The sequence below is a fragment of the Heptranchias perlo genome, chromosome 28 (assembly GCF_035084215.1).
Source record: "Heptranchias perlo isolate sHepPer1 chromosome 28, sHepPer1.hap1, whole genome shotgun sequence".
Lineage (NCBI taxonomy): Eukaryota > Metazoa > Chordata > Chondrichthyes > Hexanchiformes > Hexanchidae > Heptranchias > Heptranchias perlo.
Genome location: NC_090352.1, coordinates 35,618,409 through 35,645,731, shown reverse-complemented (window position 1 = coordinate 35,645,731; position 27,323 = coordinate 35,618,409). Strand labels below are relative to the sequence as shown.

At 41.8% G+C, this 27,323-nt stretch overlaps 2 protein-coding genes across 3 annotated transcripts in view; one reads left to right on the top strand and one right to left on the bottom strand.

Annotated features, from left to right (window-relative positions):
- The window catches only part of ska2 (spindle and kinetochore associated complex subunit 2), a 40,932-nt gene extending 14,746 nt beyond the window's left edge, over window positions 1–26,186 (top strand). Inside the window, exons 3-9 of one of the 2 annotated variants that reach the window (XM_068008472.1) lie at window positions 10,555–10,644; window positions 14,850–14,939; window positions 15,718–15,894; window positions 17,512–17,595; window positions 18,711–18,750; window positions 21,358–21,487; window positions 23,047–26,186. In XM_068008472.1, coding sequence (XP_067864573.1) covers window positions 10,618–10,644; window positions 14,850–14,939; window positions 15,718–15,894; window positions 17,512–17,595; window positions 18,711–18,750; window positions 21,358–21,487; window positions 23,047–23,173 — 675 coding nt within the window. In that variant the 5' untranslated portion in view covers window positions 10,555–10,617 and the 3' untranslated portion in view covers window positions 23,174–26,186. The remainder of the gene's footprint in view (window positions 1–10,554; window positions 10,645–14,849; window positions 14,940–15,717; window positions 15,895–17,511; window positions 17,596–18,710; window positions 18,751–21,357; window positions 21,488–23,046) is intronic. The other variant, XM_068008471.1, reaches the window with a different exon arrangement.
- The window catches only part of LOC137299232 (inactive serine/threonine-protein kinase TEX14-like), a 29,648-nt gene continuing 28,190 nt past the window's right edge, over window positions 25,866–27,323 (bottom strand). Inside the window, exons 12-13 of the mRNA XM_067967894.1 lie at window positions 26,659–26,725; window positions 25,866–25,884 (exon numbers count right to left, since the gene is read on the bottom strand). Coding sequence (XP_067823995.1) covers window positions 25,866–25,884; window positions 26,659–26,725 — 86 coding nt within the window. The remainder of the gene's footprint in view (window positions 25,885–26,658; window positions 26,726–27,323) is intronic.

The following is a 27,323-nucleotide window of genomic DNA, read 5'->3' as shown; positions in this document are numbered from 1 at the left end:
TCAGTGAAGTGGCCTGCACATAAAGGACATTTAAAACAGGTGTATGTGTGTTGCTTTTTTTTTGTCTTTTTTCTCTCTCTAGGTTACCTTGATTTGTCATTCTGCAACAAACCCCATACATTTTTAATTTGTCATTCTTGAAAGAAAATGTTAATATAGTTGGTACCATCTGCCCATAGAATGCTTTGGTTTAAGGATGAAGACTTTACTGTATATAATTTAAGACTGGCATAGGCTAACGGATTTCTCTGCTTAAACGTAGCAGGTTGTTGTTTGATGGATGTTCTTTACAGCTGTGAAACTGCTGGTGTGCCTGTTCATTAGGGTGAAGAATCTGCTGGACAATGAATTATGCTCTGTCAATTCAGCCACTAGTTCAGAGCACTTTCAAATTGTGGCAACGGTCTGTGGTGGTGCTTTGACTCTCTGCCTTGTTGACCAGAATATTCAGCTGTAATTCCTTTATCAGAATGGTGTGTCGCCTGCCTGCCCTACGCCACTAGCATTTCAGTTCCCTGCAGTTTAGCTGTGTGCTTTTTACATGTATGCTGCTGTAAATGTAAATCGGATAGGAAATTCATTGATTGGCAGAGCTTTTTAATTGTGACCCTTTTGTGGCACGTGAGAGGAAATGTTCATCCGTTTTCTTGTAAATAAACTTTAACTGCGAAATAAATTTTTGTTTTTAAGCTATGGGGAGCTCTTAATTTTTCCACCCGCAAGATGATCAGCTTTAAGTTCGAAACTTCCATGTCTTTTGAGTCTCTGGTATAGAAATTGAATTGCTTCTAACAACTTAAAATTTTGATTTTTTTTTGAAGCATTTCCTCACCTGGCAGGAGAAATTTAGAGCTCAATCTTGTTAGATGGCGTTGACTCAGGGAAACATACAGGTATTGAATAAATAGGATCAGACTGGTTATCTCTGTTGTACTGTCCATATCCAGATTTACAGGTCTTAAATTGAGATACAGTCCTGGATTAAAGTAAAATGTCATTTCAACGAATAAGTACACTGGTCAATTGTGAATCTGAAAATGTATTGCTAATCCTCCTTTTGTGTTGGTTTTTTATTAATATTAGTAAGGGGCGTGTGTGAGATTTGTTATAGATGTTGCCTTCAGCTGGTGTGGATGTTTTAGCTTAATTGCTATCCTTATCTCCCTTTCCTCTCCTTTTTGATGTTGCACTTCGCTGTGAAATGAGAGCAGTCCAATGCTATTGCAAAATGGCATAGGTTGGTGGGTCATCTTCAAGCATTAACTGTTCGATTTCTATACTCTAACAAAGAGACCTAGGGACAGTACTCTGGTCAGCTGCCTAGCCATTCATTTTCTTCTCTGTATGGATGAGTTTATGGTACTGATGATGTGTTCCGTCAATCGTGAAAAGATGGAGCTTGACTTGATTTGGCTTTTTAAACCAGTTGCAGAAGTGCAATTTGTACCCTGCAGAGAAAGTATGTCTTTCGTTGTGTGTTTCAATTTTTTATCACTCTCTCTCCTCTGAGTCAGAAGGTTGTGGGTTAAAGCCCCACTCCAGAGATTTGAGCACATAATCCAGGCTGACATTCCCAGTGTAGTACTGAGGGAGTACTGCACTATTGGAGGTGCAGTCTTTTGAATGAGACATTAAACCGAGGCCCCGTCTGCCCCCTCAGGTGGGCGTAAAAGATCGCATTGCACTATTAGAAGAGCGGGGGGTTCTCTTGGTGTCCTGGCCAATAAAGTGCATGCGGGTAGGCGTGTGTGTGTGTGTGGGGGCGGGTACATGCACAAGTAATATTGCTGTCTCCCCTGTCAGTCCCTAACAAAGGAAGTAAATAGAAGACCACAATATTGTGGCTCTTTTTGCCAGTGATTTGTGATCTGCATGTTTCTGACCGACATTTCCCTTGTAGTGACCATACAAGTGGCGGTATTGCCTACCCACGGTTTAGAAAGCTGTTTGTACCCTGATGATCTTAACTATGCCGTGTCAATGTCAGCTTTTGTTATGATTTTTTTTTTTGCCCCCCTCCATCCCCTTTCAATGAGGCTGAATGCTAATTGAGTCAGCAGTGGTAATACAGGCCCATATTTTTGTTGGAATAAGCTTGCGAGCAATTTTGTGGGTTTTACTCTGTGCCCTGCATGTTCATGCTGATTTGATTGTGACAGACACAAGCGTTCATTTGGAGTTAATTTGTATGAGGGGAGAAATGGTAGATGCAAAATTTAGCAAGTTAAAGTCAAAGTGAAAATAACCCATTTGAGCAATATTCCAACTGTGATTACCAAATTCAAGCACTATTCAGAATATTAAAGAAAAAAAAATTGAATCCACCTATACCAAATATTTTGAAATCACTGGTTTCCTACATTACAACAGTGTCTGCACTTCAAAAAAGTACTTCATTGGCTGTCAAGCGCTTTGAGATGTTGTGAGGTTATGAAAGGTTATATATAATTAGTTTTTTGGTTATCAGTTTGTGCGATCAGTGGCACTGTTTAGACAGATCTTTTAAGTAAACTCCTGGATCGTTTCCAGATAAGCTTGCTGCAGCTTGATATACTCTCTTTCCTCCCTCCTCCATGTGTTCCAGTAAGATGCATTCCTCAAATCTCTCACGCCTGCTTGAGAACCTTAAACTGAGCTGTGGAGTACTCTTTTAACAGTCCCAAGTACTCTTTTTGTGCTCATCAAGATTAGGGATGTTAATATTGGGAAATGGAGCACTTTACCATTTTGGCCAGCAGTTGTCTGTATTGAGTGCACCCAGTTAAGATGTAATGTGAGGCTTAGAGTAAAGCTTTATCTTTCTTGTCTAGTTTCCTACAGCACCAATTGGGGCAGGTTTTTTGGCATCAGCATGTGCCTACAAGGAACTGATGAGGCTGGCCCCCTTACAGTTTTAAATAATGCACATTTCTCCAGTCACATAGCACATCACATCTACGTAACTGACCTAACAGAAACATAGAAAATAGGAGCAAGAGTAGGCCATTCAAAATGATCATGGCTGATCGTCTAACTCAGTACCCTGTTCCTGCTTTTTCCCCATATCCCTTGATCCCTTTAGCATTAAGAAATATATCTATCTCCTTCTTGAATACATCTAATGACTTGGCCTCCACTGCCTTCTGTGGTAGAGAATTCCACAGGTTCACCACCCTCTGAGTGAAGAAATTTCTCCTCATCTGTTCGAAATGGCATACCCCATATCCTGAGACTGTGACCCCTGGTTCTGGACTCCCCAGCCATCGGGAACATCCTCCCTGCGTCTAGTCCTGTTAGAATTTTATATGTTTCGATGAGATCACCTCTCATTCTTCTAAACTCTAGTGAATACAGGCCTGGTCGACCCAATCTCTCCTCATACGTCAGTCCTGCCATCCCAGGAATCAGTCTGGTAAGCCTTCGTTGCACTCCCTCCGTGGCAAAGACATCCTTCCTCAGATAAGGAGACCAAAACTGCACACAATACTCCAGATGTGATCTCACCAAGGCCCTGTATAACTGCAGTAAGACATCCCTGCTCCTGTACTCAAACCCTCTTGCAATGAAGGCCAACGTAGCATTCATCTTCCTAACTGCTTGCTTCACCTGAGTGCTTGCATTCAACGACTGGTGTACAAGGACACCCAGGTCTCGTTGCACCTCCTTTTCCCAATCTATCTCCATTCAGATAATAATCTGTCTTTCTGTTTTTACAACCAAAGTGGATAACCTCACGTTTATCCACGTTATACTGCATCTGCCATGTTCTTGCCTACTCACCCAACATGTCTAAATCACATCGGAGCCTCTTTGCATCCACCTCACAGCTCACATTCCATCCCAGCTTTGTGTCGTGTGCAAACTTGGAAATGTTACATTTAGTTCCCTCATCCAAATCATTGATATATATTGTGAATAGCTGGGGTCCAAGCATTGATCCCTGCGGTACCCCACTAGTCACTGCCTGCCACCTGGAAAAAGATCCGCTTACTCTCTGTTTCCTGTCTGTCAACCAATTCTCAATCCATGCCAGTATATCCCACCCCCCCCCCCCCAACCCATGTGCTTTAATTTTGCACACTAACCTCTTGTATGGGACCTTATCAAAAACGTTCTGAAAATCCAAGTACACCACATCCACTGGTTCTCTCCTATCTATTCTACTAGTTACTGCCTCAAAAAATCTCCAGTAGATTTGTTAAGCATGATTTCCCTTTCATAAACCCATGCTGACTTTGTCCAATCCCGTTAATGCCTTCCAAGTGTTCTGTTATCACATCTTTTATAATAGACTCTAGCATTTTCCCCACTACTGATGTTAGGCTAACTGGTCTGTAATTCCCTGTTTTTTCTCTCCCTCCTTTTTTAAATAGTGAGGTTACATTTGCCACCATCCAATCTGTTCCAGAGTCCATTTCCTTTAGTACTCTGGGATGTAGATTATTAGGCCCTGGGGATTTGTCAGCCTTTAGCCCCATTAATTTCTCTAGCACTTTTTTTTACTAATACTGGTTTCCTTCAGTTCCTCCTTCTCACTAGACCCTTGGTTCCCTAACATTTCTGGGAAGTTATTTGTGTCCTCCTTTGTGAAGACAGAACCAAAGTATGTGTTTAATTGTTCTGCCATTTCTTTGTTCCCCATTATAATTTCCCCCATTTCTGACTGTAAGGGACCTACATTTGTCTTTACTAATCTTTTTCTCGACATATTAATAGAAGCTTTTACAGTCAGTTTTTATGTTCCCTGCTAGTTTAATCTCACTCTATTTTTCCCCTCTTAATCAATCTCTTTGTCCTCCTTTGCTTAATTCTGAACTGCTCCCAATCCTCAGGCTTGCCGCTTTTTCTGGCAATTTTATATGTCTCCTCTTTGGATCTAATGCTATCCCTACATTCTTTTGTAAGCCATGGTTGAGCCACCTTTCCTGTTTTATTTTTACGCCAGACAGGAATGAATAATTGTTGTAATTCCTGCACACGTTCTTTAAATATTAGCCATTGTCTATCCACCATCATCCCTTTTAGTAAAGTTCCCCAATCTATCACAGCCAACTCTCACCTCATACTTTCGTAATTTCCTTTATTTAGATTCAGGACCCTAGCTTCGGATTCAACTACTTCACTCTCCATTTTAATGAGAAATTCTATCATGTTATGGTCGCTCTTCCCTAAGGGACCCCGCACAACAAGATTGTTAATTAATCCTTTCTCATTGCACAATACCCAGTCTAGGATCGCCTGTTCTCTAGTTGGTTCCTCAACGTCTTGGTCTAGAAAACCATCACGTACACACTCCAGGAATTCCTCCCCCACAGTATTATTGCTAATTTGGTTTGACCAATCTATGTGTAGATTAAAGTCATCCATGATTATAGTTGTACCCTTCTTGCATGTGTCTCTAACTTCCTGTTTAATGCCCTCCCCTTCATCTCCACTACTGTTTGGGGGCCTATAGACAACCCCCACCAACGTTTTCTGCCCCATGGTGTTTCTTAGCTCTACCTATACAGATTCCACATCGTGATTTTCGGAGCCAATATCCTTCCTCACTATTGCATTGATTTCCTCCTTTACAAACCGCTACTCCACCTCCTTTCCCTTTTTGCCTGTCCTTCGTAAATATTGAATACCCCTGGATGTTCAGTTCCCATCCTTGGTCACCCTGCAGCCATGTCTCCGTAATCGCAACTGTATCATAACAGTTAATATATATCTGCGCTGTTAATTCATCTACCTTATTGCGAATGCTCCGCATATTAAGACGCAATTCCTTTAGACTTGTCTTTTTTAAGATTGCTAGTCATCTTAGTTTTATTTTGTACTATGGCCCTATTTGTTTTTTGCCCTTGTTTTCTCTGCCTTGCACTATTGCTTCTTCCCTTTCTGTCTTTTGTTGCTATCCTTGTTTTCCCCCTCCTCTGTCTCCCTGCTCAGGTTCCAATCCCCCTGCCATTCTAGTTTAAACCATCCCCAACAGCACTAGCAAACACCCCCACAAGGACATCGGTCCCGGTCCTGCTCGGGTGTAACCCAGTCCTCTTGTACAGGTCACACCTTCCCCAGAACCGGTCCCAATGTCCCAGGAATCTAAATCCCTCCCTCCTACACCATCCCTGCAGCCACGCATTCATCCGGTCTATTCTCCTGTTCCTATACTCACTAGCACGTTGCACTGGTATTAATCCTGAGATCACTACCTTTTGAGGTCCTGCTTTTTAATTTATCTCCTAACTCCTTAAGTTCACCTTGCAGGACCTCATCCCTTTACATATGTCGTTGGTACCGATATGGACCACGACTACTGGCTGTTCACCCTCCCCCTCCAGAATGCCCTGCAGCCGCTCCGTGACATCCTTGACCCTAGCACCAGGGAGGCAACATATCATCCTGGAGTCACGTTTGCGGCCGCAGAAACGCCTAACTGTTCCCCTTTTATTGAATCCCCTATCAATATAGCCCTGCCACTCTTATTCCTCCCCTCCTGTGCAGCAGAGCCACCCGTGGTGCCACGAACTTGGCTCTTGCTGCTTTCCCCTGATAAGCCATCTCCCCCCAACAATATCCAAAGCGGTATATCTGTTTGAGAGGGAGATGGCCCCAGGGGACCTTAACTTTGGCTTTGGTAGAGCAGCAGTTGTAAAAGTTATTAGCATAATTCCAGTATTCTGGGGCTTAAGCCTCTTTTAAGTAGAATGCTCATCATGACTTAACTAAATAGAGCACATTCAAGAGATTAAGAGGGAGATATATTCTACTGAGGTTGCATAATCCTAAATCTTATAAAAGAGATATCTACACTTATTGATGTCTCTTGGTTGCTCATTGCTCTTTTAAAACACAAAAAGTGATAATGTAGACAGTCTGGGATCAAAGATTTTTATGTAGAATTCACCCAGTGATCCATTAGGAATGTTATGCAGAAGCCCCCAAACATGTCACTGGAATGGAACTTCATATTGTCACAAGACTGAGATCGCTGTGAAAGTTGTCTCCTCTGCAGCCTTTAACATTTTTGAAATGTTAAAAAATGATAAGGGGTGACCACAGACAAGGATACGGATATTTTTCTTCCCAACACTTGGGATTTTGGGTAAGAACTTTCCTTTATTAAGTGTGCCTGGTGACTGCACTTCGTTCTAAAAACGATTGGATTAGTGGTATCCTGTGCAGTACCAATATTGTAAATTTTCATTACAAAAGATGTCTAACCAAATATACTCCCTTCATTGTCTTTGTGAGCGTGTAAGAAAATTCTGTTTCAAGTCCTTGTAAATAGAAATGGCTCATTCATAATGTACAAACATGTCATGCAGTCATTCTCTTGGATTGATGGGTTGCAACATAATCCTCAAGCATGAATTGGTTCTTTTTGAGACCTGTCTCAGTTTCACAAGCACCTTTTTTTTTTTTAAGAACGTTCCAATCAGGATGTGTTTTTACGAAGTGACAGTAGTTTTGATGCTCAGGTACTGGGACCCTATCGATATTGCCTCTGCTTTGTAGATAGCTGTGAGTAGTGCAATATTGCTTATAGGGTTTCAGTGTTTGGGAATTGCAGCAGTCTGACTTACAGCCCATCGCTGACTGGAAAACTTCAGTATTCACATCAACAGAGTCGTGCAAGAGCTGATGAAAATGCGTACGTTTTTCTGGTGGTGGTAGGAGAATGAGGGAAGATGTGCAACTCTGAGTTGCACAGTCATTTCTAAAACCAATTGCCAAGTGCAATCTTTAAAAGTTGCCAGTACTTCCATCCTTACCAGTAATCAGAGAGTAAATGTGCCCTGAAGGTCTCTGGTTTGATCCCTGGTCTTTGCTGAGCGCTCGTGCCTCTGTCTGGTGATTGTATAGGTGCCATATTTGGCTGCAGCATCACCGGAAAGGGAAAGCATCATCCAGGGTTTCTGCTCATTTGGGAGTTGGGTAAAGGCGAGATCTGACTTCTCTGTGATGGTCCTATGATGGAAAAAGGCTAAGCCGCACTTAAGACTTTCCCACTAAGTACAGTTCATTGGTGCCAGCTGTGCTCTGGTAGTTTGTCCAAATGAGCATTTTTCATGTGACTCTAAACAGGTGTTGCTTGCAGGCAATTCACTCACTAGGGAAGTCACACCTGAGTCCAGTCCTGTTATCATCTGACAGCCGCACCCATGCTATCCTGTGATCCTCCCTTCCTCAGTCTCGAGGACCTATAATGCCCCTTTAATAAGCACAGCTGAAATTGGCTACCTCAGCACACATTGGAAGTTGAACTTGGGAGCTTCCTGGTGATAAATGAAAAATTCCCAGTTCTTTGCTGTTGAGAGTCCCAAAAACTGGACATAAATAAAGAACTTACATTTATATACCTTTTTTTTATATCTATACATTTCTTTCACAACCTCAAGACGTCCCAAAGTGCTTTACTGCCAATGAAGTGCTTTTTGAAGTGTAGTCACTGTTGTAACATAGGGAAATGTAGCAGCTAACTTGTGCACAGCAAGGTCTCAACAAACAGCAATGTGATAATGACCAGATAATCTGTTTGTGATGATATTGGCCAGGACACCGGGGAGAATTCCCCTTCTCCTTCAGATAGCGCCATAAGATCTTTCATGTGCACCTGAGAGTGCAGTGGGACCTTGGTTTAACATCTCATCTGAAAGACGGCACCTCAAACAGTGCAGCACTCTCTCTCAGTACTGTCTTTAAATGCTGGCCTAGATTATATGCTCAAGCTCAAGTATCTGGAGTGGAGCTTGAACTCATGACCTTCTGACTCTGAGGCTCTACCCACTGAGCCGTAGCTGACACCTTGGTCTTTGAAACACTGGTATGAATGTTTGAAGAACATTGCTACCTTAGGAATGTGCAGAGTAGTTTCAACTTCTATACTCGTGGTTGAATTATTCCAAATTGTTAGTCAACCCCAAAAATGTAGGAGTAGTGTCAGGGAGTTTGGGAGAGCGGCACCAAATGCTACACTATGCCTGTTCTTTAATGGAGGGCAACCTGGAAACCTGAGACCTGGTATTGTGTCCGTCTGTTGTTGTTTTCCAAATAGGCTTCCTGTAATGGGCCCATTGGAGAGCAAAAGAACAGGATCAAATTATTAGATCCTTATCCATTTTTTTAAAAAAGGGCACAGTCTAGGAACGGATGCTGAGCTGCCCCAGTATGTGTCTCGTACTTGAGTCATGATCCAATATGTGCTCGAGTCACGAGGCACTCGTATGTCATGGCACAAACCTGCTGAACTGGTTCATGGGAGGCAGTAATACTAGAAGGAATGGGTATTTGAATCATTGAAATTTATGGCATAGGAGGAGGCCATTCGGCCCATCATGTCTGTGCCTGCCAAAAAAGCTATCCAGCCTAATTCCACTTTCCAGCTCTTGGTCCTTAGCCTTGTAGGTTGCAGCAATTCAAGTGCATATCCAAGTACTTTTTAAATGCGGAGGGTTTCTGTTTCTGCTACCCTTTTCAGGCAGTGAGTTCCAGACCCCCACCACCCTCTGTGTGAAAAAATTTCTCCTCAACGCCCTTCTAATCCTTCTACCAATTACTTTAAATCTATGCCCCCTGGTTATTGACCTCTCTGCTAAGGGAAATAGGTCCTTTCCTATCCACTCTATCTAGGCCCTTTTATAATTTTGTATACCTCAATTAAATCTCCCCTCAGCTTCCTTTGTTCCAAAGGAAAAAAAAAACCCAGCCTATCTAATCTTTCCTCCATAGCTTAAAATTCCCCAGTCCTGACAACATCCTCGTAAATCTCCTCTGTGCCCTCTCCAATGCAATCACATCTTTCCTGTAATGTGGAGACCAGAACTGTACGCAGTACTCTAGCTGTGGCCTAACTAGTGTTTTGTACAGTTCTGGTATAACCTCCCTGCTCTATGCCTTATATTTGCTACTGTAATCTGTGTGGAACTGATCAGTTTGTGTTTGGTGCTCTCGGCTGCAAGTCAGGAGTAAACAGCACTACAGTAATGTAAAAAATAAATAATGGAAGTGCTTTTAGGGGGCAAGGCAGGGTGTCTTCTAAATTAATAATTGAAACCTTTTGTCAAGTTGGGAATCCATAGTCCTGGAGCAAATGCTGTTACTCTGCCTTCATGCTACGAAAGAGTAAAAATGCTGTGAATATATGTCAGCAAAAGAAACTAGTTTTTCTTTTTTCTTTTGTAGCATTATCTTGCTGCATTGTTTCAAAAGAGACTGGTTTTCAATTACAAATAATAATTGGATCAGGCCTAAGTAAGGAAGCATTTGGCCTTCTAAAAGCACTAACTAATAGCATTTTTTTTGAATAATTGAACGTCACTGAATAATTTATACTGTGCAGATCCCAAGAAGAGCAACACAAACGGCTTTGTGTGCTTGAACAGTGATGTTTCCTGTCCTTGCATGTAACAGTATAATGGAGAAGTAAATTTCAATAACATCAACCAAATTTGCTAGAGGCTGCAGAAATTGTTAAAATAAGCAGTTGCTACTAATCATGAATGTATATGAAGTGTGTCACTGATCTAATTTCTTAAATTTATGGGGTAAAGTTTCTCTCTCCTTGTGTGATTGCTTTCTTTTAAATAGAAGCTTTGTGGTATTGATGACCAGTTATGCACAAGGTCATGGAAGCTGTCCTTTTCAAGCAGGATGTGGAGATGGTGGTTTCACCAACTGGTAGGTCAACAAACCAACTGGAATGCACGTAAGCACGCAACAGTTTTCTAAACAGCCTGCTTCATTTCCCAGATGTGGGAGTATAGTGCAGTGACCACATGTTCAGATCACTCCTGTCCTACCACTACTGGTCTCTTGCTAGTAGTCTTACTGTTTATTTCTTCAGCCCCGTTGGGGTTAGTCCATAATATAGAGCATTTCACATCCTCAGCTCACGGCTGAATAATTATTTTTTGAGCAGATAAACTGCATTCCCGGCATTGGTCTACGCTTCCGCTATGTGACAGATGAAGAAGATGTTTTCTTTGTATTAAGTAATTAAATAAGCAAGTCTCAGCCCATTGGTAGCACGCTTTCCTCTGAGTCAGAAGATTGAAGATTGTGGGTTGAAGTCCCACTGCAGGACCTGAACATGTGATCTAGGCTGACTGTGCAGTCGTTGTTTTGTGGGCAAACGCAACAGCCAATTTGCACACAACAAGGTTCTACAAACAGCAATGAGATAAATGACCAGATATTCTGCTTTGAGGTTTTTGTTGATGGTGAATAATGCTCAGGTTACTGGGAGAACTCCCCTGTTCTTCTTCAAATAGTACCATCTTTTATACCCACCTGAAAGGGCAGACAGGGCCTGTCACCCAAAAGATGACCTCTCTGACAGTGCAGCACTCCCTCAGTACTGCACTGAAGTGTCTGCCTAAGTTAGGTGCTGGAGTGGGATACAAACCTACAATCTTCTGCTTTGAGTCGAGAGCACTACAACTGGGCCAAGGCTGACACTTATTTACCTGAAGTATGGAATTTTTTTCCTTGGTGTCATTTGTTACTAATGCGACGGAAGCGATTGTAAACTTCGGCCTACTTCAGGAATGCGCCGGTTGCTGATCATGTTCTTTGTCCAACAGTTCTTGCAAATAGCAGACTGAGCCCTGAGGCAGAGGAAGGTTCAAATTGCCCAGATAGACAGAGTGCACATTCCTGACATTTTTGGGAGGAGGTTAATTTAATGGAATTCACAGATTGACTCTGCTTGTGCTGCTGACATCCAATCACTGTCACTGGGTCCTGGATCAGTGATTTCTACAAAGAACCTGGTATCAAGGAGCAAAGGTTACTGCTGTGAACACGCAAACTCTGTGCCTGAAATTGACCTACATTACCCCAAAAACTGATATAGTCATGGTAGATGGTTCGGGCAAATGTATTTCACTGTTTCCTATTCCTTTTTGGAAGGGGGAGAAATCTCAGCTATAAGGAAAAAACAGTTTTAATTTCATCCTTTGATTCCTTAATTGGAAAGCCCTAAGCACAGACCTACCCCTGTCCATACCTCCTTTGCAATTTGAATTTCTAAACAAAAAGGCAGAAATACAAAGAAAATTGTGGAAATCACTGGCGCAAAGACCACTATAGTATGTGACTTCCCTTTTTAAATATTGGTATTGTGATGTGAATGCTGTAAACTACGTCTAACCCCCTTCAGAACTGTAAGCCCTTCCATCAAACATTTAACGTTAATACAATGTTGAGTGTGTTTTCTTTTAATTCCACTTTGTAATTAAGTTTGTAAATGGAAAGTATTTCTTTCCCCAGTGTTGCTAGCCCTCTCAATGCAGTTTAAAAGAATTTCTAAATGTCAAACTACATATTCTGAATAGTGAACAGCTATCAGTACTTGAAATGTTAAGTGTGCAAAACACTCTTGGAAATGTGTGCAGGCAAGAAAGAAAGCAGTAGAAAGAAGTGTTACTAAAATATTCTACTCCTGTGGTCCTTAACCTCTAATTGAATAGCAGGAATTATCCCTCACCCAACCTTTCTTGGTATAAATTTGTGTACGGTGTGTACACTTGCCATTCCGAGATCTTTAAACGAGTCGTTCTCCCCCTCTGAATTTCAGAAGGACAGCAAAGGGGGAATATTGCAATATTCCCTGCCAACAAGGCTTTAAGGTGTGGCTGACTACAGAATCGGAAAAGAGTGAAAGGACAATTCTTTCTCTCTTTCCCTTCCAATTTCCTTTCTCTTGTGGTGTGACCCTTGCTGAGTTACAGTTGTTCAGATGCCCTCTACCTACCCCAGTTCACGTGTGAAGCTTGATGATGAGTGTGGGCAAGCTGTTAACTGCAGTGAACCTAATCCTATCCTTGCTCATTGTGGGCACTTGCAGCAAGTGGTCTCTCTTACCCTAACTAAATGGTGCTGCTGACCTGGCTAACTCGGCACAGACTAGAGAACGAATCTGGGACCTTACTGATCTATTGTGACTTTATAAACTCGCTGAACCATTGCGAAAGGGGGGTGGATTTTTCTGAGAAGCTCCAGAATTCTAGTACAGTGTTTTGCGTGTTGAGGCAATACATTTTTGCAGGGAAAATGGGACGTACTCCTTATTGCCTTGAAGGAGTGTACTATTCACAGCTTGTTAGAATTCCACACCTTTGGAATGGGTTGCTGAGCAGTTTTAAGCCAACAACCAGGTGTTTGAGCACAATGAGCGTTGTGACAAAATTTTCCTTGGGGCTTTCAGCATGTCTGTTGTGTAAGAGCTGGCAGATTAACCGAATGTTTGTGGTTCTGTGAATCCCCTTGGGGCCATTGCGCACCTGACGCTCCTGCACAGCAGAAATGTGTGGCTGGCAGGCAGCGACATGTTTTACCACCGACTCCCAATAAACTGCACTGTAGCTAATATCAGCAGATTCTGTAACTTTTTAGTCTAGCTTAAAAGTTATGAATTGCAGCTTTTACTGTGCTGTTTTTAGACTGCTGCTGAAGCAATAGATTTGTTTTACACTTTTTTTTCATTTTGGATTTGATATTGTATACAATATCCCAGTGTACGAGATGGCATCCCCCTATTTTCAGCTGGACACAGGAGGGGAAATCTGATTCACATTTAAGATCACTTATCGCAGCTCCCGAGAGAGGGTAACTTGATTTTTTTAAAAATACGTGCTGACTGTTCCACTGCTGAATGTGGACGGGGACCCAGAAATAGGATAGTGGTGCTGAAGAGGCCATTGTTGACAGGAGGGAGACTCTGGGGCAAGAGTAGGTGAGTGCACTCCCTAGGCTGAGCTACAGAACCACCCACCACAATGGCTATTGTATAAACTGAGGTCCACCCTGTCATCCCCCAAGTTATGATCTAACATAGAGATTTACAGTTTGTAAGTCACTTGGCATCAGCTTGTCTCAGTGGTAGCACTTTGTACTCTGTGAGTCAGAGTGATAAGTTCAAGTTCTGCTCCAGGACTTCAGCCCATAATCCAGGTTGATCCTCTAGTGGAGTGCTGCACTGTCGTAGCTGCCGTCTATTGGATGAGGTGTTAAACTGAGTGTGCCTGTTCAGGTGGATGCGGGTGGTTTCATGGCATTTTTCAGAGAACAGGGGAGTTCTCCCGGTGTCCTGGCTAACGTTATGTCTGTCGACCTCACCAAAACAGATTTATCTCATTGCTGATTGTGGGATCCTGTAATGTAAGCAAATGTGGCCGACAATTTCCACACAGCAGCAGTGACTACACTTCAAAAATGATTCATTGGCTGTAAAGCGCTTTAGGACATCCTGAGGATGTGAGTATCGCTATATAAATGCAAGTTCATCTTTTCTTAACTGTAGGACCATTGAACCATGCCTGAGTTACATTGTGTGTGCATGCACACGGGGGTTGGGGTTAGAACAATTTCTGACATTTCCAGCTCTTTTATTCCCCCCCCCCCCCCCCAATTTTTTTGTGCTAATTTGTAACTTTCGAACATGATTCTAGCATTTGACTGATCTGTTCTGGCCTCAACACTAGGATTGGTTTTGTAAACTAACCTGAGTGGATCAGTTAAAGAGATGAGTGACTGCTTGATTTGAACTGATGTCCAGTCGTTAAATTTGTGTGTAACAAGCTTCAGGACCATAATGCGACATGATTTGGAAACTCGTGCTTTACGCAGTTTTATATTGTCTTCCTCTAACTCTGCCGGTTTTGAGTCCCAGGATCGACTGATTTCCTGCAGCATCACCGGTAAGTGTGAGTTCATCTGGAACAGTACCAGAACCCCTGGAGAACTGATATGGTGGAGACTGTGGCAGTGATGTGATCTCACCTGTTCTCTTGTATTACTGATGACGACAGAGAAAGCAGTCTCTTTAACAGGCAATTTTTTAACTTGAACTTTCAGTGATTTACTTTCCTTCCTCATTTTAGTTCCAGAAGGCAGAGTCTGACCTGGATTATATCGAGCACAAACTAGAGTTTGAAATAGTGAAAAATCTTCCTGAGAACGCACCAGCTCAGGTACAGATGTTGTGGCTTATCAGAACACTGATTGTGGGGAAATCTTCGTGTTTGGCTAACCTCTGTAGACCACTTTTATTTCTGTAGGGCATTATCATGCAATACTTGTCTGTCATTGAAACAGTGAAAAGAATTGGTCACATGCTCTGCCCCGGCATGTAACATTCATTAGAAGGTGGCATTCAGGAACGTGTGCCTGTTAATTCATATATATTTTTATGAATTGCAAAGTTTACATGGCAGCCCTAATGTTCGAAAAGTAGAAGGTACTTTTATTCACTAGTTTAAAATGCATGTTCTGATGAGAAGTTGTGACTTTAATTGTAAAATGTCCTGAAGCACCAGTTCTAGCTGTGCAATTTGTAGTCGTTCTGTACATTTAAAAAAAAATTTAACTAGCGTGTTTTTTGAGTGTCAGCAAATTCAAAGGGCAAGACATTTTCTTTTTTTGCTGTCTTTCAGTAGCCATGTGAAATCTAATGAGAATTTTGTCAGGCAAGGCATGTCAATGGGAAGACTTGATTGTTTGAGTAAATCCTGCTGATTGGGGTTTGCTAAAACAGTAACACCAGAGCATGAACCTTTTGCAATAACTTTTTTAATCATTTTTCCTCATCTGATATTTTTCTCCCTATTTGCTGTTTCCTTGCGTTATCTTGTAAGACTGTTCAGTGAACAACATATAGAAGTGGGTTAAATGCATGAGTGGTAAATTTGAAATCACTTATTTTGTTTCGGTACATTACAGCTTTCACTATATTTCTCATCTGTGCTTTAGGAAAATCCAGTAAAACTGTTGGAGCAATTGAGGGTAATAAAATCTCGTTATCGCGAGTTATCTGCCGAAGCAGATCAGATTGCCACAGAACAAAAAGAATCTGTGGATTTCATCCGTTCACAACTTGCCACCACGTTGCAGTTAGTGCAGAAGCTGCAGGAACAGAGTGATCTAAAGGTAAGCCTTTGTAATCCATCTCTTGAGATTGTCTTGATCCTTGCAGGAAAAATTTAAATAGAGAGATGGTGGGGTGCATAAAATGGCTTTACTCTTTGTTGTCAGAGAGGGCGAGGAGCATGATATCATGCACAGTGGGTTATTTTTGACATGAATTAGTCGTGTACATTGTGTGGTGTTTTTGATCAGCTTGGGGTGTCTGATATGCACAGATATCCATTGCCATGTTTAAGAATAGTAAAGCTACTAAGAAATCCACACAGGTATCTGTCTGCCCAATATGGAGGGCACACCCACTATCCTAAGTCCAGAGAACTTGGGCTAGGTTGGCAAGAGCCAAGGCTTGGAGACTCCCCAAGGTTTGTGCAAGATGCATTCACTCTGTGAAACTGAGCAAGATCTGGTCCTGATTGAATGTTTCAATCCTTTTTATTGTTTAACCAGCTTAAACCTTGCACCTTATGAGTGCAAAGCTTGTGGCAAATGGTTTAGTAAACTTTTAAAAAATACTACTACTTCCCTTTTAGTGTTGTTGTTGGAGGGGGAGGTCTTTTGGCTGTCAAAACTTTTTATATATAGAATTTTAAAAATAATTCTCTCTCCTTTCCTTCCCAGCAGCTCAGTGGGTAGATGCACAATGCCATTTGTACAGACCAAGAAGATTCCTAGCTTAATTGTTGCTCTTTGCTGAGTTAGCTATAATCAGTCAGGGTGGCAGTGGGTATCCCTCAATTGGTATCATCTCCCTGAGCTAGGAAGAGGAAAATTGGGCTTCCTGCACCCTCTCTTTTTCCTCTCTTTCCCCCCCCCCCCCCCCCCCCGTTTCTTTTTTCTTCTCCTCTTTCCACATTGGCTTTTCCAGGTGCCCTCACATTTCCTAGTACTCACCAGTAGGAGGTATGCAGAAATGGGCCTTGGGTGTGTCTGTGGAGGAGACTTGTTCCACGTTTCCTCTATGACTGGATCTCCGTCCTACCACTCTGCATTGGGGAGGTAGTTCTTAAGAGACTGCTTTAAAGCATTCAATGGAAATCATAAACATTTCACTCACTGACTCCTGAGGGCCACAGGTGAACTGAGCTGTCACAAGCCTTGTCTGAAGCTCAGCAACTCCCGACATTACTGAGAGATTCTTGTGCTTCCGTAACAATGGTTAGTACTGTTGCTAAATACTAAGCAAATAAATGGTTGGTATTGCTTCCTGGGACTTTGATAGAGCAACAAAAGCAAAAACTGAATGCTGGAAAGGCTCAGCTGATCCGTGTCAGAACTCATAATGTTTTGGGGGAGACTTCAACAGAGCTCAAATTGTAGAAGTCTGAAGGGTCCACCTGAATTAGTTCTCCTTTAGATAATGACTAACCTGTGCATTTCTAGCATTTGTTTTCTTTTTTGATCAGGAATGTGTTGGTTTACGAAAGCTAGTCTGACAGTGAGGCCTTAGCTACCAGTAGCTTTTTATGTGGGTACTGATGCGTTTATCTTAACTTGCTCTGTGCTGTAAGTCTGTGGTACTGGCAATAGTCTGTGTCGAAACCACAAACGTCCCATTTATGTTCTGAGGGATTCGACTTTCATAGAATCATAGAATATTTGATTTTTTTTTTGTTCTCCCAGTCTTCTCCACTGACTGAGGATGAGCAATGGGCTATGCAGAAGATTCTGAAGTCTGAGGTTTTGGCTGGAGCAGGCCCCAGTGAGGTATGTTGTTTTTCTGCTGTGCCATTCTTATTGCTTTCACTTCTCTCCTCAATTGTAATGATATAAAATGGCAAAATTGCATAATGATGGGTTTGACGTGTTAATGTGCGGTGTAAAATGAGCCTTTTTAAAGGAAGGCATTTAAATTATACTGTTTATGCAGATGTTTTAATTGCTGTTCACTGGAGCGTGGCTTTTTTCCAGCTCATTCCAAGACACCGTAGCTGGGTCTGCAGCAGGTACAACCCAGGGAAATCTGGACTAACACCTGCTCAACTGAAGTATAAAATTCAAATCAACTAATCTGCTGGGAATTCTTGATCTAAACATAGCTAATGTGCCAAGAAATTGTTGTGCTCACTAGGATTCAGTTATTTTTGCAGTCGGTTGGGCGGACAGAGAAAGTTGTTTGATAATACTGGTCATGACTGGGTTTGTAACCTATTTGCTGAGTCCGGAGGAAGTCACCTCTATCCTTGCTTGCAGCCTCTCTTTGGTCTCCCTTTCCTCCCTCCTTTCCTTCTCTCCCCCCCCCCCCCCCCTCAATCCCAGGCAGGGGAATCAACTCCCTCGACTTGATGTGGCTCAAATCGGGAACAGAATAGTTAACATTGTACCTATAATCAGCCCAGTCTGTGACATTGAGTGTTGGTGCTCTTAACATAAGAAATAGGAGCAGGAGTAGGCCAATCGGCCTCTCGAGCCTGCTCCGCCATTCAATAAGATCATGGCTGATCTGATCCTAACCTCAAATCTAAATTCATGTCCAATTTCCTGCCCGCTCCCCGTAACCCCTAATTCCCTTTACTTCTAGGAAACTATGAAACATCAGCACCATTGACCAGTTCCTGTCATCTTGTGAGTAGTCTGAGTGAGGTCATTTGCTCCTTCTATCACTATTCCTCCTCCTCAAAGGAGAGATGGGGGGGGGAAATCAGTGTGTGACTTGAGAGTGGATACAAAGTTGTTTTAGAACACTAGTTCAACCAACTTCTGGAAAGTTTGATATCCCACTGCTTCCTGTAACTTATCCTCCATTTTTTTTTAAAAGCCCTCTTGATTACTTTCTGTCCATTAAGTGTAACTGATCTTCATTTTTTTTTCTTTTTTGATAGAAACCTTGCGCAGAGCCTTCGATGCCACAGCAGGTGGAAGGTAGGGCAAAAGTAATCAAGGAAAACAATATATCTATAAACTTGTTTCTGGTCTGTTCATCTGCATGTAGATCACAGCTGAGCCTGATAGGGTGGTCTTCTAACATCCACCAGGGAGTGAATATCATTAGGGAGCCAGGCTCGAGTGGTTTTTTCCCCCCTCTTTCCCCGCCCCCCCCCCCCCCCCCCAAAATTTTGGAACACTGAAGCTAATTGTAGGAACCCCCTACTGAGTGAAATCTACTAATTCAGAAGAACCAGCGATGAAACCGGGTCCGTGTGGCTCAGTTCATTTTCAGAACCAGGAGAGCCAAAACCTGACTTCCCTCCTCTAGTTATTAAATACTACACAGAATGGTATGTGACTAGAGTGAGCACCAAGCCCTAGAGAGAGTTTTGGCTAAGAGTATCGGATATTCTTGGCAGCGCTCGGTGCAGAAAATATGTTGGAGCAAAAACCATGAATAAAAAAATTAAGTTGGTGAAATAGTCTCCAGAATTTTGCTGGTCATCTTTCTATTTTTACATTAATTGCCTCAACACTGGAATTCAGGGAATAAGTTGGCACTAGTGATTGACTCCTTAATAAATTGCCAAAATTCACTATTGCTCAGGAGATGTGAAATAGTAAATAAAACAATCGGTAGTTCAGCACCTAAACTTAGCACCAGCTAAAATGTTTTCTCTGGATTTAAAAAAAAGAAAACTTGCATTTATACAGTGCCTACCATACTTCACACTTAAAGCACTTAACAGTCACTGTACATCAATGCATGTGATGTAGCCAAATTGAACAGCTATGTTGCATATAGCAAGATTCCACACAGCAATTGAATGACTAGCTCGTCTATTGGTTGAGGGAGGAATGTTGGGCAGGACACCAGGAGAACTCCCTGCTCTTTGAATAGTGCCGTGGGATCTTTAATGTGTACCTGTACAGGAATAGGCCGATGCCCCCCCCACCAATCCACACACATCTTATCTGAAAGACGCACCTTCAACAATGCAGCACTTCCTCAGTACTGCGCTGCAGAAGCTGATGTGCTCAAACTCAACCTTCTGGTTCTGTGTGAGAAAACTCCCAACTGAACCAAGCTAACGCTTTTTACTGAAACTATTGACGTTGTGATGTTTATCCTTTGCTCCACGTAGAAGTCCCCTCTGTCTCCAGTTTCCTGGACTAAAGTATAGTCAGATGACATGAAATGAGATTCTCTTCCTCCCTGTCATGGTTGAGATCAGAAACCTCATGGATGCAGACTTGTGTCCCACCGGTCAGTGGCACAGTGTTCATGTTAGACTGTGTTTTTGTGGTCGGGGAGTGGAGTTGTGCAGCATTATGTTGCAGGTTGCTGCATAACTCGGTTGCTCCATGTCACTGCTATATTGCATTGTTCTGACTCACTACACAACTAAACTGCCCATTTAATGTGTTTGTTTTTATGACTCTCACTGTAAATTCGAAGTGGAGTTAAATGCTGACTTATGACATTCTGACTCAGTATTCAACTTCCGCTGCTCAGTATTGAGTGCTTTGTAATTATGATACAAGTAGTGTCTCTCCCTGTCCAGTGCAGTATTCTCCATTCTTGGTGGACAGTGTGAGAATGTAACCTGGTTTGCAGGCCTTGCTGTATGACTGCCAGTGTAAGCTGTTGGGCTCACTCTGGATTTCCTTTCCTCCCTGCGGGACGCATCTGCCCTCTGGTTTGAGATGATTAAATCTCTATTGGACAACTCTGGTGCAGTGTTGAGAGTTCCAACATAAGTTGACGTGATTTTTTAAAAAGTTAAGTCTGCAAATTAGTTGGCAAACGGTTAATATATTTGTATGACCACCTTCTATTTGTTACCTCGACTTGACTATTCCAATGCTCTCCTGGCCAGCCTCCCATCTTCCACCCTCCATAAACTTGAGCTCATTCAAAACTCTGCTGCCTGTATTCTAAATCGCACCAAGTCCCGTTCACCCATCACCCCTGTGCTCGCTGACCTACATTGGTTCCCGGTCCTGCAACACTTCGATTTTAAAATTCTCATCCATGTTTTCAAATCCCTCCATGGCCTCACCCCTCCCTATCTCTGTAACCTCCCCCAGCCCTACAACCCTCCGAGATCTCTGCGCTCCTCCAACTCTGCCGTGCCTTCAGCTGCCTAGACCCTAAACTTTGGAATGCCCTCCCTAAATCCCTCTGCCTTTCCTCCTTTTAAGAAGCTCCTTAAAACCTACCTCTTTGACCAAGTTTTTGGTCACCGGTCCTAATATCTCCTTATGTGGCTCTGTGTCAAATTTTGTCTGATAATGCTCCTGCGAAGTACCTTGGGATGTTTTACTTAGTTAAAGGCGTTATAGAAATGCAAGTTGTTGTTTGTTTTAAAGGGGTTGTTAATCAGCAGGGTAAAATAACAGACCATGAAATATCCTACAGATTCATGAAATGTTTGTCAGTGAACATCACTAACAATTTCTGGCCTTTTAATTTTATACCCAGTGAATTAATCTCGAACAAAACACTAGCTATAGTTATATCCTCTGGTCGTTCAAAAATGTCTGATCAGCTGCTGTTTAGTTGACTGTAAACTTTATCACTCAATTCTTGTGTTTCAGCTGAGTTTGAACCAATCAGCGAGAAGATGTTCACATCTGTACCAAAAAACGTGAGGCTGACTGTAAAACTTGCCGACTTGAACACTTTTTATAAACAGCTGTTTGATCACTTCATAAAGAACAAAAATAGGTGAGGGCATGACTCTTAATGAACTTGGTGAATTTTGTCATCTCTTAGCTAGGCTGTTAATGACTCAGGGAACAGAGTGCTCTGAAATGGTAAAAGAGGAATGATCCTTAATTTGAAGCCTGGAGCCGCTGAGGCAGTAGAAATAGGGATCTGTATGTAACTGAAGGGTTGATAGGTATTTTTAGTTCATCTCAGAAAAATTACATTTCGTGCTGATTCTGAGCCATGACGTGAGTGCGATTATCCTGTTGGGATGCTCCTAATTACTCTCAACAGCACTCATCTGACATTGGCAATAGCTGATTTTTTTTTTAATCTTCCTAGTTTAGGGATTGTGTATCTCTTAATTTCTGAATCATAACTCCATAACGATCTGCCAGTTTTAGTCAGTTTTCTGACTGGTACTTGGTTTGGTTTAGTTGCTTTCTTTTTAAGACAAAATTTGTAATGAGCTGCCTGGTTTTTAATTTTAAATTTTACCTCGATCGTAAGAGAACTTATTAAATTTGCAGTAATTAAGTCATTCCTGATGCTTTTAATTAACTCAAGTATGGTATACATCACCAATTTGATTGGCCTTTTATAAAAACTTTATCCTGAAACTGAGATCCTTGGGGCAGAAATCACTCACACTGTCACTTGCTTTCATATATTTAAAAAAAAAAAGATAAAATCAAAAATCTAGACTTTACTCTTAATTCAGTCACTTAATGTGATTTGCCGTTTGTTGTCTCATTAAGTCCGCTCATGCTATCCTTCAGCCAGGGTGGGATGATCTGAAACAGCAAATTCAGCATGAGTGTTATTTGGCATAGCTTCTAGGTGTACTTGGCTGGCAACCAGGTTTCTGTTGCCCTGCCTCTTCCCCTGTACCACCATCTCCCTTTTGAGGGTGCGTCCTCTGCCACAGCAAGGGAGCAACACTTGTGGGTGTGTTCATTTTGGAGAGGGGGGTGGTGGTGGTATTGGGTTGCATTTTTATCTCCAATCTGTCTGTGTCTAGCTTCCACTGTATATTAGTCTTACACATTTTCCATTCCTCCCAACCTGGCAGAGTGGAATGAGGAATGGAATTTTCCATTGGATTCATACACTGATGCCTTTTTTCACTGTTGGTAGACTCAGAATTGATTGATCTGCTCAAGCGGTCAACATATTTAAGAATGTAAAATACAGAACCAGAAAAGAGCCATTCTTAAGAGTTTTTAACTTGTACTGTTACAGACTTTCCTTAATTTGATATCCTTGGGAGGAAATAACCCTATACTGTTCAGATGACAAAATTCTGTTATTCCTCTCTGACCAAAAGCATTTGAGTGATAGCTCAAGGATATCAATCCAACTTGTGACTTCCATATGTGACATTCCTGTGGTTAGATCAGGAGTATTTTGTAGGACATTTAACTTCTGCTTGTCCGAATCCCAATAATCAGGTGTGCGTGTAGCTTTTCTTAAGACATTAAACGATGTAGCATTTAAAGAAAAAGCTATAAAGTCAAAACTTTTTAAATTGACAATACTTCCCTGTGCTGCACTTATGTTTCCTCCTTTCCTTCCAGTTCTGCGCTGAGTGTGATGCAGATGAACAAGCTCAACATGAAAGCAACCGAAGCCAAGTTAAAAACGCTGAAAGCTCTTGAAGTCCTTCAACTAGACAAAAAAGGACATGTCCGGCTCTCCCTGTAACATTCCTAAACACAGAGCGTGTCTTCTACCAGAGCAGACTCTCCCACTCGGATCTGGTTGCATCATCGTTGTGTAAATTCAACAGGGCAGTACTCCCTTTCTGTAACTCTATCTGGTTCGGAGGTCACCAACCTTCAGATGCAGGTTCACGGATCCCGGGACCAGTGAATTTAAAAATGGAGAGGAAGGAATGCAGACATTGCAGCAATTGAGGTGCTTTTACTTTTGAAGCTAAACATCAGGGTCTAGGATGATTATTTCAGTTGAGTGACCTCCCTGCTGTGCTTCAGGAGCTGGTCTCCCAAGTGTGCTGGGCTCAACTGTTAATATAGAGACTCTGAATGCCAGTGCACGTGACTGGTTGGTTCTCAAGAGACCACCTTAATCCAACTGCAGAATCATGGGCCCATATTTTCTTGGTTTTTCAATGCTGTTGGTTCCTGGAATCTGGGTTGCTTACAATAAGGAATGCTGCCGATAGAGGGAGATCTATGCAGTTGTTCTGCATTGTGTAAAATCACCTAGAAAAAATGTAGAATGACTTGCTCTACAAAGTGGTGGGTATAGGTTTTCCCTCCCCTGCCCCCCATCCTCCTCAACCCCAACACATTAGATCTCGGCCATGGGGAGTTGCTGCATACAGTGTTTCCTCACAGTCAAGAAAAATCGTTTCTTTTTGAGCAGCTGTTCACCTTTTAACAGCCGGCTTTGCAGCAGCATTTGTAGAGGCCTCTGGAGAAAGTTGCCTGCCCTCTTGGCCCTATTGCAAGTAATTTTTAAAATTGAAAACCCATTAATAGATGAAACAATTGTAATGACAGTCTTTTGGTTTGGTAATTTAGGTGGGTGAAGAGAATATAATGTGTTATACTTTAAACTAGGTAGTGACAAATCTCCTATTCAGTCTAATTTGTGCTTCTGTTGTTCTTGGTCCAGTCTGCACTGAGCTGAAGAAAGTATGAAGTTGGTAATTGTGGGACCTGAGCTGAAGTTTATTAAATTGTGTCTGAATCTCCTGAAACCAACAGAGGAAATGAGCACAGAATTTGCTTTGTTTTTATGTACTTTAAATTTTTTTCTTACGTACTGAACAAACTCTTTGCACTGTTGAATTTATCTTTTTTTTAAACAATGTAATTGTATGGACATATGAACGAGGTAACTGAATTGTTTAAGAATTTTATATGTGAAGAAAGGATATTTCATGGCTAGATAGATCTTGTCAATTTTTATGTTAGATAAAGTGGAATGAGTTTGTAATGGGTTTTCCTCCTTGTTTGTGTGGTCTTGGTTAAGGATAGCTGCACTGGGGAATGGAACATTCTCCTCTTTGAATTTGGCTGCATCATTTATACAGTCCCAAGTTGGGTTAGTTACAGATCAGCGATAATGGAAAAGCCCTGCACATGCTCCCCAGACAATGTATGTCGACCCAATTTTAGAAAAGTATATTTTCAGTCTCTGGGAGTGGGGGGTACAGTGATGGGATATGAGTTTGCAGCCAAGATTCGTGATGTGGAGATTATTCCCCATCCTGTGCCTGGTAAATTTGGTGGGCGAGGGGGGGGTGCCACCTGGAGTTGAGGCACCTACTTCAACTTTGAAATATCCCTCATCACCATATGTCCAGTATAAATGAGATGCACGATAGGACTAACTAGACCACTTTTAACACATTACTTTTTAAACATTCAAATCACTAAGTGGAGGATTTATGTTAAGTTTGTGCAGAATAGCTGCATTGGTCTCAAATTCCCAAATTGCCTTCTGAAAAGTGGGATTGCTCCAGTGAAATTCAAGATGTTTCAGCTGCCAAAAGCATTATCAGGATAACTTCCAAAATCATTTGACTGAGGAACTTACCCAGTGTCTGCATCTTGGAAAAATAGTGTGCAATATGGTAATGTGAAAGTAGAAAATAACATTAAAAAGGAGAAAAACGGACACTTAGCCAGTGAGCTAGAAGTAAAGACAAGCCAATGAGGAGGAGGAATGAACACAGGAACAGGAGAAGGCCATTCAGCTTCTCGAGCCTGTTCTGCTATTAGTTTAGATAATGGCTGATCCGTACCTCAACTCCGTTTACCTGCCATGAAACCCTTACCTAACAAAAATCGACCGATCTCGGTCTTAAAAATTTAACTTGACCCAGAATCTGCATCTTCTGGGGGGGGGGGGAAGAAAGAGTTCCAGATTTGTACTACCCTTTGTGTTTCCTGATTTTACTCCTAGATGGCCTAACTCTAATTTTAAGATTATGTCCCCTTGTTCTGGATTCCCCCACTAGAGGAAAATTTCTCTATCTGCCCTATAGAATCCTTTTTTTAACATTTTAACCACCTTGATTGGATCACCCGTCACTCGCACATTAACGGATAGTCACAACAATTGAATGTCATCTATGTAGATGATAGATGCAAGTTTCATTGTATTTGAACCAATATAATGTGCTGATTTATGATTGAGTTTAGCAAACCTTTTATACCATTCATAATCTCCTGGACCAAGCAGCAGCACATTTAAACACAATAGATTTATTATGCTTGGTAAAAATAGCAATTTAAGAACCTTTTTAAAGATTATGGGGATGCATTGACCTTAGATTGAGGTATGCTGTACATTCTATTTTCTTGGTGAGCTGAGATTCCTCCTCTCGTGAAGTTTAGCATCACGAGCCGACAGGCGTGCTGGTTTATTCCAAGATGATGACCCTGCCACAAAAAAAGTGAAATATGGAATTGAATGAATTCCTGGTGATCCAGTGGTACTTGCCTCCTAATTTATCCCCTTAAGATTTGGTTGTCATTGTGGAAACTGGTCAGTAAGATGTGCTGACAATGTGTAATGTACTCTCCTGGTAACTCCATTGTGTGTTTCCCCTCACTCCACTCACTTGCTCATTGGGTTATCATTTAATTTCCAATCCACTGGTTTCTAATAATTGGATTAATTGTGTATCAAAACTCTTTCCTGTAGATGTTTTCTTTAATAAAAGGAAAATTGTTATGAAAAAGATGTGTGGGTTATTTTTGTTTGGTGCACTGTTCCTGTATGGTATGACTGCAATAATTATTTTGGTGCTTTACATGGTGGTAACTTTCCTAGTTATGTGGGACTTGAACAGGAAGTCAAATGATCGGACTGGCATCTGAGATGCCTTGTCTGGGCTGTGTTGTGTTGTCTTGGGTTGGTGAATACCCATTGTGTGTGCAGACCTTTAAATCTGAACAGTAAGGGCTACTGTGCCATGGGTGTAGAAACTTATCTTTCTGTAGCAGCAGCTTTACAATAACTCAGTTGGAGAAGTTCAACTGTGTGACTAACTTGCATTTCAACATGTGCAGACACCTTCACCCGCTAATGAAAGCCAAAAAGATAAAGAATGGAGATAGTGACACTGCTGGCTAAATTCCATTACATGCCACTCCATGAAGAAACTTGTTGCTGCCTGACCTGTGTGCCTTTTTTTTGGCAGAAAGCCATACCTGTGAGGCTGGGTCCAGTTTACTCTCTGGATCTGGTTTCTATTGGAACTCTCCTCACTCACGCCACCTGTAGTTGTAGGAAATAAAAAGCAGTCGGTAAAGCTGCGCACTGGAAGTCTCAACAGCTTTTGGGCTTGTGCACAATTCAAATTAAACGTGGCTGCTGGTGAGGGGATCTGAACTGAATGTGATTTTCCACACCCCTCCCCCCAAATATTTATTCTGCGCCAAACTGGGACATCACTTGGAGAATTTAAAAGCACTTCAATTCCAGTGGATGTACTGATGAAGACTACAAGGTGCAATATTATTCCTTTTGGGGGCGGTGGTTATTTATGCATGGGTTGGTCTTGAAATTGTGAGCAATGAAGTGGTTCGTGGTCAACTTACTGAGTGGAAGTTAAAACCATCACACGCTCCACACCTGGGAGTGCTATTTTTCAGATATTTGTATTTAGAAATTGAACACCTCAGTAAACCATCCTGTGATCATCACTAGCATAGGAGCTTGTTTCTTTTCACAGTTTAGGGGCCATGAGTGTACAGTTTCCCCCGAAAAGGTTTGCTACAGATTAAACATTTTCCACTTCACATAAGAACTGGGATTTGGTTGGTCTCCTATAAATATTGTAACAATACATGCATGGTGCTGGATTTATTTGTGG